Raw genomic sequence first — 12,222 nt, 5'->3', positions numbered from 1 at the left:
AACAAGATGAAAATGCTAAACATGCAAGATACAGTACAAAATAACACATACAACTAACATAATTCATCAGGAAATGTGTTGAATCACAAAGATCCAGTCTCATATATAAAGAACATCACGAGTGACTTCATGTCTTTATTAAAGGGTACATAACACACAGTTTCACCTAATCTCATGTTAATCTTGAGTACCTATAGAGTAGTACTGCATCCTTCATATCTCCAAAAAGTCTTTAGTTTTATCATAGTTATAAAAGAAAAATTCAGTTTTCCGATTCTCTCCTGAAAAAGCCAAGCTCCTGGAGGCGTGCCGTGGGCGGAGCTATAATACTGATGTTTTGTGTTGTTTACATTAACATATATTCACTTATGTGCGGATTTCCAACAAAAGACAAAAATCTGATGCAGTTGTACTTACATGAATGGGGTCTTTTATCACTGGGGCCGCTCCATGTTTTAATAGCAAACCATGTGCAAATCCAGCATCGACCTAGGCCTTGTTTATAAAACATTCGCCACTGAAATAACGAGAACACACAAATGCACTTATCACACTCCGTTGCTGCCCCGGAAAAACAAACTGCATCCACTGTTCGTGTAACGCTGGGTTCTTTGTGAAGCGGAACACGGTAAACTTTCCCTCACATCCAAAAACACACTTCTTTAGAGACATTCTCGAACAAATCCTATGCAGCGCGTTGATGAGTGCGGTCTCGCTCTCCTCTGGTCGACGTGTGCACGGGCGCGCTTTTCTGAGAGAAATGCTCATATAAGGAGTTCCACCATTGTCTACGTCATTAAATCCACAATCGAAAAAAAAAACAGCCGAAACTTAAGATTTTCGGCACAGAAATTCTCCGTCATTCGTCCAAATTAATTTTTTTAAAACTTTGGCCATGTTTAGCATGAGAATCCATCTCTTCAACACTGTGAACAACTCTGAATACATGAAACACCATTGTAGCCCCGCTTTAAGCAACATAATTTTTCATTCTATCTGGGAAATCCAAAAAATGCATCTGATACTATTGTTTTGAAACTTATACTTTGAGATTTTGAATTCTTTCTCAGCTGTAAGAAACCACTCCGTTTTAGGTGGAAACATTTGACCTGACTTGCAGGATAAATACTTTATGTCTATAAAAAATAATATGTGCTATCTATATTTTCAGCATCACTGATGACAGTTTAACAACACAAGCTGGACAAAGAGCGAAATGCTAAGACTTGAGCTCATCTGCTTCCTTTCCTTCATCTTTAACTTTTTAAAAACATCTTCATGAACGATGAGCCCATGAAATTATCAAATATGAAGCCAAAGTTTCATTCCTACAAAAAATCTCTTTCATTTCAAACTCATGTAAATCAGTGTGATTTATAATTCCTCAAATCAGAACATGTACATACACCATCAACTACAGGCCTACTAAAAGATCATTTCAGCAAAACCAAGACATTTAACAGATATTAACACATATTTATCATTAGATGGAGCCAGAGATTTCGATGAGACATTTGTGTTCATGTTTACAGTCTCCGTCAAGTTTATGCTCTCAAGGAGTCTTTTCACAGAATGTGTTAGTTCAGTGCATTTGTCTTCTCTCTTTAAATTATATGAATAAATCTTATTTTCTTTCAGAAAACGTACATATAGTACAAGCCTACTTTTTGGGTAATTTTGACATTTCAGCAAGTGTAAGTGTAAAATGCTAATATACTAATTTATATACTGTATAAGGAGGAATTTCAGTTTTAATTTGTAAATGTATTGTGAAAAATACACGAGCCTCAGTGCGACCGTTAAGCTGTCAAGATCATATAAAGTACCATAAAAGTGTGTAGTTCATCTGAAGACATAAAACAACTTTGTGTTAAAATTACAGGTTTAAATATTTGATTACTCACATAAAATCTTCCTCTCTGTGTCCTGTCAGTTCAAATCTCGATTCACCCGCGAACTCTCTGTGTTCATTCAAACGGACCCGCAGCGCCATATAAGGAGAAAAGGGAGGAGTCGAAACTGCGTATCTCTCGCACGTATCGTCGTCGTGCCAAATTTCAATATTCAGATTCTAAAATAAGAACTGAAGGCTGTATCTCCGTGGAAGAGATCAGAGCCAGACACAAGTGCAAATACATTATGAATCGTTTCCACTTTTCGTTATTTTCTTATTTATTTTATTTTTTATTTTGTATTATTAAATTGGTTTATGCTGTTTAATCACAGATTAAAGCTGAATGTCATTACAAAATATAGTGGGTCTGAACGGTTTGATTTCTAAAGCATTCAAGAAATAATCAGACATTTTATTATTATGTAAACTCATTCATGATTGCAGTTGGTTGGGCTTATTATCAAAAATAGTTTTGAAATGTTATTTTCCTCTGGATGGCCTGACTAAAGAGAGTTGGGATATGAGTATTTTTATCTTTCATATCTTAAACAAATTGACAGCATCTTTTTACAGAGTGGAAAGTTTGTGTCCTTCTTAACTTAAGAAACCATTTCTTTGACCCACAGAATATAAATAGAGCAAAAGAAAACCACAAGCTGGAGATGTTCTCATGCTGATGATCTTTAGCACACTGACCACAGAATTAAACAACCCTGCAAACACAAAGCACTGAGACTTTCACAAGTAAAAAAAGTCGGTTAAGGCATTTTTCTGAAATTAAATTCTATAGTCTTTGGCAGAATTCAGAATAGCAAACTGGCATATTACTCTTACTACCATACAAATATGCATTATTATGCTTTGACTTGCTCAGAGAGATAATAATGATGATAATGATCATTAAAATAAAACAGATTTACAGTAAAACCTGGAGTTGTCACTTGTTTAAGGCAGTATTTGCTCAATTTACCAACTTAACACAAATGTCTGTCAGTCTCTGTTATTGATTTGTAGGCTCATTGTTTTGATTTTGTTTGACCTATTTGTGAAAATAAAACTGTCAAATCAAACATGTCTAATTTGTTGATCATAAAACATTTTTCAGGCTTTTGTTGAAGGTGAATCACTGAATGAGCAGCGCTTAGTCTTTATTGTCTTCTGCTCACAATAAATGTTTATCTTCTGTCTGTCTGTGTTCAGTCTCATGTGTCTCACTGTGGGTTTCCTGAATAAAGCTGTTTAACTTTCACACTCAAACTAAACTGAGACCCTGAACCTACACCAGTTTTCTGTGGTTTTGAAATGGACGGAAAAACGACCTGATCATCACACAAACACAAAAAACACCTCCAGCGTTTGTGATAAACTTTGAGACAAAGACTTAATCACAGATTAAAAAGGTAATTTTCAGGTATTTGAATATCACAATAACAAAAAATTGTTTTATAAAATAAAATTACTTTTCAGACTGAATTTGGTTTTTAAACTGGGAGTGTTGTCTATGAAAAATATAATAAACATGACTGGACAAAGTATTTAGAAAATTATTTAGAAATCACTTGAATTTAAATGAGTGTATAAATTATTATGATATATATTATAATTATGAATTATATGATATAATTATGAATTATTTGTGGGCTCAACAAAATAACTTTCAACCAAAACATTGAAACATGTTTGAAAAGAGACATTTTTTTTGTGAATCTATTTAATGATGCATTAAAAAAAAAACAAAAAAAAAAACACTTTACCTCAGAAAATTACATTTTTTCCTTAGATTACATCTAGATATTGAAGTAAAAAAAAAAAAAAAAAAAAAAAAATATATATATATATATATATATATATATATATATATATATATATATATATATATATATATATATATATATGTATATATACAGGTCCTTCTCAAAAAATTAGCATATTGTGAAAAAGTTCATTATTTTCCATAATGTAATGATAAAAATTTAACTTTCATATATTTTAGATTCATTGCACACCAACCGAAATATTTCAGGTCTTGTTATTGTTTTAATACTGATGATTTTGGCATACAGCTCATGAAAACCCAAAATTCCTATCTCAAAAAATTAGCATATTTCATCCGACCAATAAAAGAAAAGTGTTTTTAATACAAAAAAAAGTCAACCTTCAAATAATTATGTTCAGTTATGCACTCAATACTTGGTCGGGAATCCTTTTGCAGAAATGACTGCTTCAGTGCGGCGTGGCATGGAGGCAATCAGCCTGTGGCACTGCTGAGGTGTTATGGAGGCCCAGGATGCTTCGATAGCGGCCTTAAGCTCATCCAGAGTGTTGGGTCTTGCGTCTCTCAACTTTCTCTTCACAATATCCCACAGATTCTCTATGGGGTTCAGGTCAGGAGAGTTGGCAGGCCAATTGAGCACAGTAATACCATGGTCAGTAAACCATTTACCAGTGGTTTTGGCACTGTGAGCAGGTGCCAGGTCGTGCTGAAAAACAAAATCTTCATCTCCATAAAGCTTTTCAGCAGATGGAAGCATGAAGTGCTCCAAAATCTCCTGATAGCTAGCTGCATTGACCCTGCCCTTGATAAAACACAGTGGACCAACACCAGCAGCTGACATGGCACCCCAGACCATCACTGACTGTGGGTACTTGACACTGGACTTCAGGCATTTTGGCATTTCCTTCTCCCCAGTCTTCCTCCAGACTCTGGCACCTTGATTTCTGAATGACATGCAAAATTTGCTTTCATCCGAAAAAAAGTACTTTGGACCACTGAGCAACAGTCCAGTGCTGCTTCTCTGTAGCCCAGGTCAGGCGCTTCTGCCACTGTTTCTGGTTCAAAAGCACACGCCTGTGCACGGTGGCTCTGGATGTTTCTACTCCAGACTCAGTCCACTGCTTCCGCAGGTCCCCCAAGGTCTGGAATCGGTCCTTCTCCACAATCTTCCTCAGGGTCCGGTCACCTCTTCTCGTTGTGCAGCGTTTTTTGCCACACTTTTTTTTTTTTTCCCACAGACTTCCCACTGAGGTGCCTTGATACAGCACTCTGGGAACAGCTATTCGTTCAGAAATTTCTTTCTGTGTCTTACCCTCTCGCTTGAGGGTGTCAATGATGGCCTTCTGGACAGCAGTTAGGTCGGCAGTCTTACCCATGATTGCTGTTTTGAGTAATGAACCAGGCTGGGAGTTTTTAAAAGCCTCAGGAATCTTTTGCAGGTGTTTAGAGTTAATTAGTTGATTCAGATGATTAGGTTAATAGCTAGTTTTAGAGAACCTTTTCATGATATGCTAATTTTTTGAGATAGGAATTTTGGGTTTCATGAGCTGTATGCCAAAATCATCAGTATTAAAACAATAAAAGACCTGAAATATTTCAGTTGGTGTGCAATGAATCTAAAATATATGAAAGTTTAATTTTTATCATTACATTATGGAAAATAATGAACTTTTTCACAATATGCTAATTTTTTGAGAAGGACCTGTATATATACACACACACACATACACACACACACACACACACACACACACACACACACACACACACACACACATATATATATATATATATATATATATATATATATATATATATATATATATTCAAATAAAAATTACCTGATTCAACTGTTACTAGATTTCCTAAATTTGTCAGGTCATTTATTTTTTTATTTTTTATACTGTATATTACTTGTATAATCAGTGCTGATTCAAAAAAAAAAAAAAAAAAAAAGACAAAATCCAAAAAAAAAAAAATTAATGTCTTAACCTTAAGAGGAACCAGAATTCTCTGACATAACAATCAGTCTGCATACGCTAAATATTAAATGTTGACAAAGTACGTGTCTCATCTGATGCTCAGTGTTAGTTTTGGTCTCTGTATATTGTGAATGATTTATATCTTTAAATTAATTTATTACACACATCCTCTGCTGTGGCTCGTGAGATGATTGACAGCAGTGTATTCACTGTAATCCTGATTATTCCTCAAACTGACTCTGTCAGGACAGAGTGCTTTCTTCTGGAAATTCACCACGGCGTAATTCAGATCCTCAGCAGATGTGATGAAGATCTGAGAGTCACCGGTGGCTTCAGAAGAGTCCGAGGGGTTTGTGGGTAATTGTTTGTGGGCGTCTTTAATCTCCTTGTTATCGCAGCCGGCGTGGGAAACCTATCATAATAATTTGAATATTTAATCATTTTAACAGCACTGGAGACTGGTAACATAATTCATTGTCATTACTGATAAAAAACAAAAACAAAAAAAGTAATATTTTACAATCACAGTAATTCTACTAACCGCTTCAATGTTTGTTGGCGTCGTGTGAGAACTTTTGGATGAGGAATCAGCGTCTGTCAAAGACAAGCAAATTATTATTATTATTATTATTATTCACATTCTCATATTATTTCTGTTTTGTTCATTTTTAGTTGTAGCCAACAATAATCTATATAGATAGATAGATAGATAGATAGATAGATAGATAGATAGATAGATAGATAAGAAAGTCAAACATCACTGTGATTGATAATGTGTCAGTTTGAGCAATGTGGAAAAACAGACAATGTCTTTCAAAGAAAGTAAAGAGTGTAAGTATGTAAAGGAGCAGGAGTGTTACTGTGTGACTGACGCCTCCTCCAGAGAGTCACCATCACTAACAGAATCACAGGGACGATCAGAAGCAGAAGAACAGACACACTGATGACCAGAGAAGAGCCTGAAAACACCAGAGATTCACCATCATAATAACAGACAGACATGCATGAGATTGTATTTCAGAGCTTGTGTGTACCTTTTACAGGAGATGGAGACGTGATCAGTGGAGGTTTAACTGATGAGAGAGAAGATGATGTTGTTTGGTGTTCATCTCTCTCTGAAACACAGAACAGCAGTGCTAGAAACTGAGGTAAATACACTGTTTCTCACTCACAGATACTTCACTTCCGTTTTCTCGCTGACGCTGATGTCTTTCACACATCACTGAACCATTCAAAACCACTAACTGTCGACTTTTGAGCATCTTGAAGCTCTCAAGTGTGAATAAAACACAACAGACGCAGCATCAAATTGCATGATGAGTATAATAAGAGTGTTACATATAATAAGCTCAAGTCATCTAGAAGAAACTGTTCTCCTGACATTATTAAAGCAACTCTGAGAACACACTTTCTGTTATTAGCAAAACAGTGATTAATAAATCTCACATTTGTCCAGTAAGCAATGCTGAGATGAGGATGAATGTGCAAGCGGTTTTTATTAATGTGATGATGACGGCAGGGAAAATAACAGTCAACCAACGTAGACAAACTATAAGGAACAAACAGAGGGCTATTTATACACACATAAACTAAAATGGAATCAGCTGTGGGAATAATGAAAAACCATGGAAACCTGAAATAAAACAAGGAGCAAATGGAATATTACAAGCTAAGAGTCCATGGAAAATTTCAACATGAAAAAGTGAAAGCATAATGATGATAAAGATCCCATGTTTGCTGTGGTTCTTGATTGTATCTGGTCTTTCACAGAAAAGGTTCTATAAAGAACCCTACAGTGTTCTATCAGGTGCTTCATTACTGTATATGAAACCTTTTAGGGGTTTCCACGTTTATGGATTTCGTTTTAATTATACTTCAGCGTGAGTTTGAGAGTCTCAGTTACTCACCTTTTCTAACGTTCATCTTCACTTCAGTGTATGAATCTTTTGTTGTAGTTCTATCAACTGCACACTGATACGTCCCAGAATCCAGTTCATTCAGATCTCCGAAGGTCACAGTGAAAACTGCTGCTCTTGTGTCGTCATACAGAGAGAATCTTCCAGAATGAACCCATTTATCTTTCTCTTCAGTCCTGATGAGTTCAATGCACCACTTACCCTTTTCTTTCTCTGGCGTCTTTCCTTTACAAAAATACTTTGTGTTTTGGGTATCTTTCTCCATATATCTGCATGTGATGTTGACTTCACCGTCTGAATATCCTGTCACACTAATGGAGCTCACGACATCTACAACAAACCAGCAGTTGGAACTAAATAAAGATAAACTTTCAAATTCAGTTTGGCTGCTGTTTCTTTAAAATCATTTCAACAACATAAGCTGAAGTTAAAGTCTCTGCTGTTTTGAGTGATTTACAGTGAGTTCAGACTCTTACCAGGAATCATCAGCAGAGTGAAAGTCCAGATGATCTTCATTCTTCTCTCTTCTTCAGTGATCTTCTCTGTTGTTAGTAGATTCAGTTCTTCTGAAGCTCTCGCTGTGTGTTCAGATGAGTTCTGAGTGTTTCTTTCCTGGTTACATGATTAACATAAAATGCTGAATGTGACAGAGAGACACCCACTTCCTCTATTTCTGCCACAGAGAGAGAGAGAGAGAGAGAGAGAGAGAGAGAGAGAGGTTGATATTGGAAGTGGCACACAGGCTTCATTTGACAGTGACATCTGATGGACAGTCGTGCAAACAGCAGCGGTTCCCATGACAACTGTATAAGTGCACGTTTATTATTGATCAGCATGTTTTATATCACAGTGAGATCTCAGTGACACTACAGAAATAATAAATAACAAATATCACCATACTAACCCAGTCGATTTATCACAACACATTAGGAGTCAAGTCAAGTCAAGTCACCTTTATTTATATAGCACTTTAAACAAAAAAAAGATTGTGTCAAAGCAACTGAACAACATTAATTAGGAAAACAGTGTGTCAATAATGCAAAATGAGAGTTAAAGGCAGTTCATCATTGAATTTAGTGATGTCATCATGCAGCTCAGTTCAGTTTAAATAGTATCTGTGCAATAATTTGCAATCAAGTCAACAATATCGCTGTAAATGAAGTGTCCCCAACTAAGCAAGCCAGAGGCGACAACGGCAAGGAACCAAAACTCCATCGATGACAGAATGGAGAAAAAACCTTGGGAGAAACCAGGCTCAGTCAGGGGGCCAGTTCTCCTATGACCAGATGAAACCAGCAGTTCAATTCCAGGCTGCAGCAAAGTCAGATTGTGCAGAAGAATCATCTGTTTCCTGTGGTCTTGTCCCGGTGGTTGTCTGAGACAAGGTGTTTACAGGGGATCTGTTTCTGGGGCTCTAGTTGTCCTGGTCTCCGCTGTCTTTCAGGGCTGTAGGGCTGTACTGGATCCGGGTGACTTATGGGAAGTGTTCCCGGTTCCGGTTTACCTAATTAATGCAGCCTAAAAATCCTTTAATGGATTTGGATATTAGAAGCATATTAGTGTGTTATGTGTAAGCTAGGTTAAATGGATGGGTCTTTAATCTAGATTTAAACTGCAAGAGTGTGTCTGCCTCCCGAACAATGTTAGGTAGGTTATTCCAGAGTTTAGGCACTAAATAGGAGAAGGATCTGCCACCCGCAGTTGACTTTGATATTCTAGGTATTATCAAATTATCAGAGTTTTGAGAATGCAGCGGACATGGAGGACTATAATGTAACAAGAGCTTGTTCAAATACTGAGGTGCTAAACCATTCAGGGCTTTATAAGTAATAAGCAAGATTTTAAAATCTATACTGTACGATGTTTTATAGGGAGCCAGTGCAGTGTTGACAGAACCGGGCTAATATGATCATACTTCCTGATTCTAGTAAGAACTCTAGCTGCTGCGTTTTGGACTAACTGGAGTTTGTTTACTAAGCGTGCAGAACAACCACCCAATAAAGCATTACAATAATCTAACCTTGAGGTCATAAACGCATGGATTAACATTTCTGCATTTGACAATGAGAGCATAGGCCGTAATTTAGATATATTTTTGAGATAGAAAATGGAGTTTTACAAATGCTAGAAACGTGGCTTTCTAAGGAAAGGTTGCTATCAAATAGCACACCTAGGTTCCTAACTGATGACGAAGAATTGACAGAGCAGCCATCAAGTCTTAGACAGCATTCTAGGTTATTACATGCAGAGCTTTTAGGTCCTATAATTAACACCTCTGTTTTTTTTCAGAATTTAGTCAGGCCCTAGTACTGAGCCTTGAGGTACTCCATACTGCACTTGTGATCTGTAGGGGAATTTACAGTTAAAACCCAAGGACCAGATATGATGAATGAAGACCAGGAGTCAGAGATGCATTCAATTAAATAAAAATTTCTGTAGAACATGGTTTGCAGTTTCATCAGCAGAAGTCAGCTTCAGTACTCTCGACGGAGTTTGTAGGCCGCTCTGCGTACAACTCAAAATCACCAACAATTATACTCTTGACAGAGAACTAATTGCGTCAAAGCGCTGGTCAGCGAAAATCTGATTGGTTCTAAAACCTACATAAACTTAGACAGTTTCCACATATGGACACAAGCTTGAAGCAAATCTTCTGACTACTATTTTGGTGACAAGTCTCTCCAAAGACGTATATCTGATACGCTGGACGTCGGCAGTTGAACGTTTGTCCTGGGACTGTCTGAGCTTCTCCCTGTACAGACAGATACTAACACACATACGCAGAGAACTTATCAGAACTTCAAGGCTGCCTATCCCTAGCTAGATATTATCAGTATGGTTTGTTACACACACACTATGCAAGTCTCATCTTAGAGAGTAGAAATATAGGCTAAAACAGGATTTCTTAATATCAAGCAGATACATTAATATCACAGTCTGTTGTCCAATCTCTCGTGTCTCACATAGATGGGAGGTCGTCCTGACCTCTTTGACATGGCCCTGTGACCTGGGAAGGAAATAGACTCCGCCCTGTAAAGGCTTACTGTTACGTATTCCACTCTTGCATCAAACAAAGTGGTTAAATACTGATCAATAACTTGATTAATAATCACAGAATATATTAATGCACTGTCTTATGTGATACTGTAGCTGATGGCTGCATGGTTACAATTTTATCTCTAGTAGTATCGATTTTAGGACAACTGTTTACAACATTTCTGAAGTGTTATGTTTAATTATGCAAATGAGCCTGTCTTTAATTAAATATGCACTTATTTGCATATTTTCAGAATAGAAATAAGAACATTTGATAAAGTCGGGTTCAAGATTATTGTTTGATTTTATTGACATATAAAGGTTTTTATGGAGGGGATTTTGGATTTATCTTTGTTATCACTGCATGAATCAGAAAATACTGTAAACAGACAGAAAAAAATAATTCACAGTGTTTTAGGGTTAAAAATGTTATAATATGTTATATACAACTGATATATAAACAAACACCCCTGTAAAACCCTTCAGAATATAGATAGTAATAAAACAGTTTGGTGTGTGTAAGAGCTGCTGAAGTGGAGAAAGAAACTCATTTGAGAATAAAGCCATTAAAGATATGTATTGTGACTGAAATCTATAGACGCCAATAAAGTGAAATAAAATAAACTAAAATGTTTTTTTAAACCACACCTGTGACCAAATTACATTAGTATTTCAGGATTGAAAACCACTATAAAAGGAAAACACAATCCGGCTGCATGACTAGGCAGGGAAAGGTAAGACAGGATAGGAGAGGACAGTGAACGATGCAGCACATGAAACAAACATTCTCACAAAAGACAAAGAACACAGAGAAATAACAGAGACGCGAACGGGGAGGGTAACAAGGGAGGCCAAGTGGGGTAAATGAATTAATATTCAACAAGGAGGGCAGGGTCAGGACATGCGCTGGCACCAAGAAAAACAAGAGCTCCTGGCTGATGAAAACTCACAGTCCAGACGTTCAACAAAAACACATGACGTGACATGACATACAGCCAAGTATGGTGACCCATACTCAGAACAGAATTCGTGCTCTGCATTTAACCCATCCAAAGTGTACACACACACACACACACACACACACACACACACAGCAGTGGGCAGCCATTCATGCTGCGGCACCCAGGGAACAGTTGGGGGTTTGGTGCCTTGCTCAAGGGCACCTCAGTCATGGTATTGCCGGCCCAAGACTCGAACCCACAACCTTAGGGTTAGGAGTTAAACTCTATAACCACTAGGCCATGACTTCCCCGACAAACATAATGAATGACAGGAAGAGACTGAGCAAACTCAAACCGCACATTCACACAAAGATAACAGCATGCATCTGTCACCAACCTCTGACCAAATGACTGTTTCTAAATTTTACAACTAAGGAGCATCACTGAATGATTATTAGTAATTAAAATAACAAACATAATTCCAAAGTTTTTTCAATTCCATGTGTTAAAGCCTTTAGCTCATTGAGATTGTCTGCTGTGGCTCGTCAGGCAGTGAGGTGATTGACAGCAGTGTATTCACTGTAATCCTGATTATTCGTCAAACTGACTCTGTCAGGACAGTCTGCTTTCTTCTGGAAATTCACCACGGCGTAATTCAGATCCTCAGCAGATGTGACGA

The 12,222-nt window shown here is 37.0% G+C and overlaps 1 protein-coding gene across 1 annotated transcript; it reads right to left on the bottom strand.

Annotated features, from left to right (window-relative positions):
* Positions 1-1,813: 1,813 nt before the first annotated feature.
* LOC122147251 (CMRF35-like molecule 7) lies at positions 1,814-8,168 on the bottom strand. The gene is made up of 7 exons (XM_042769105.1): positions 8,043-8,168; positions 7,558-7,896; positions 6,685-6,765; positions 6,511-6,609; positions 6,192-6,244; positions 5,889-6,062; positions 1,814-1,846 (listed from the first exon to the last, which is right to left on the bottom strand). Exons 1-7 carry the CDS (start codon positions 8,080-8,082, stop codon positions 1,814-1,816), a joined length of 819 nt encoding a protein of 272 aa, XP_042625039.1. The 5' UTR covers positions 8,083-8,168.
* Positions 8,169-12,222: the final 4,054 nt, after the last annotated feature.

This window comes from Cyprinus carpio, chromosome A1 (genome assembly GCF_018340385.1).
Source record: "Cyprinus carpio isolate SPL01 chromosome A1, ASM1834038v1, whole genome shotgun sequence".
Lineage (NCBI taxonomy): Eukaryota > Metazoa > Chordata > Actinopteri > Cypriniformes > Cyprinidae > Cyprinus > Cyprinus carpio.
Note: the sequence above shows the minus strand (reverse complement) of the source record. Positions and strands in the feature narration are given on the sequence as shown.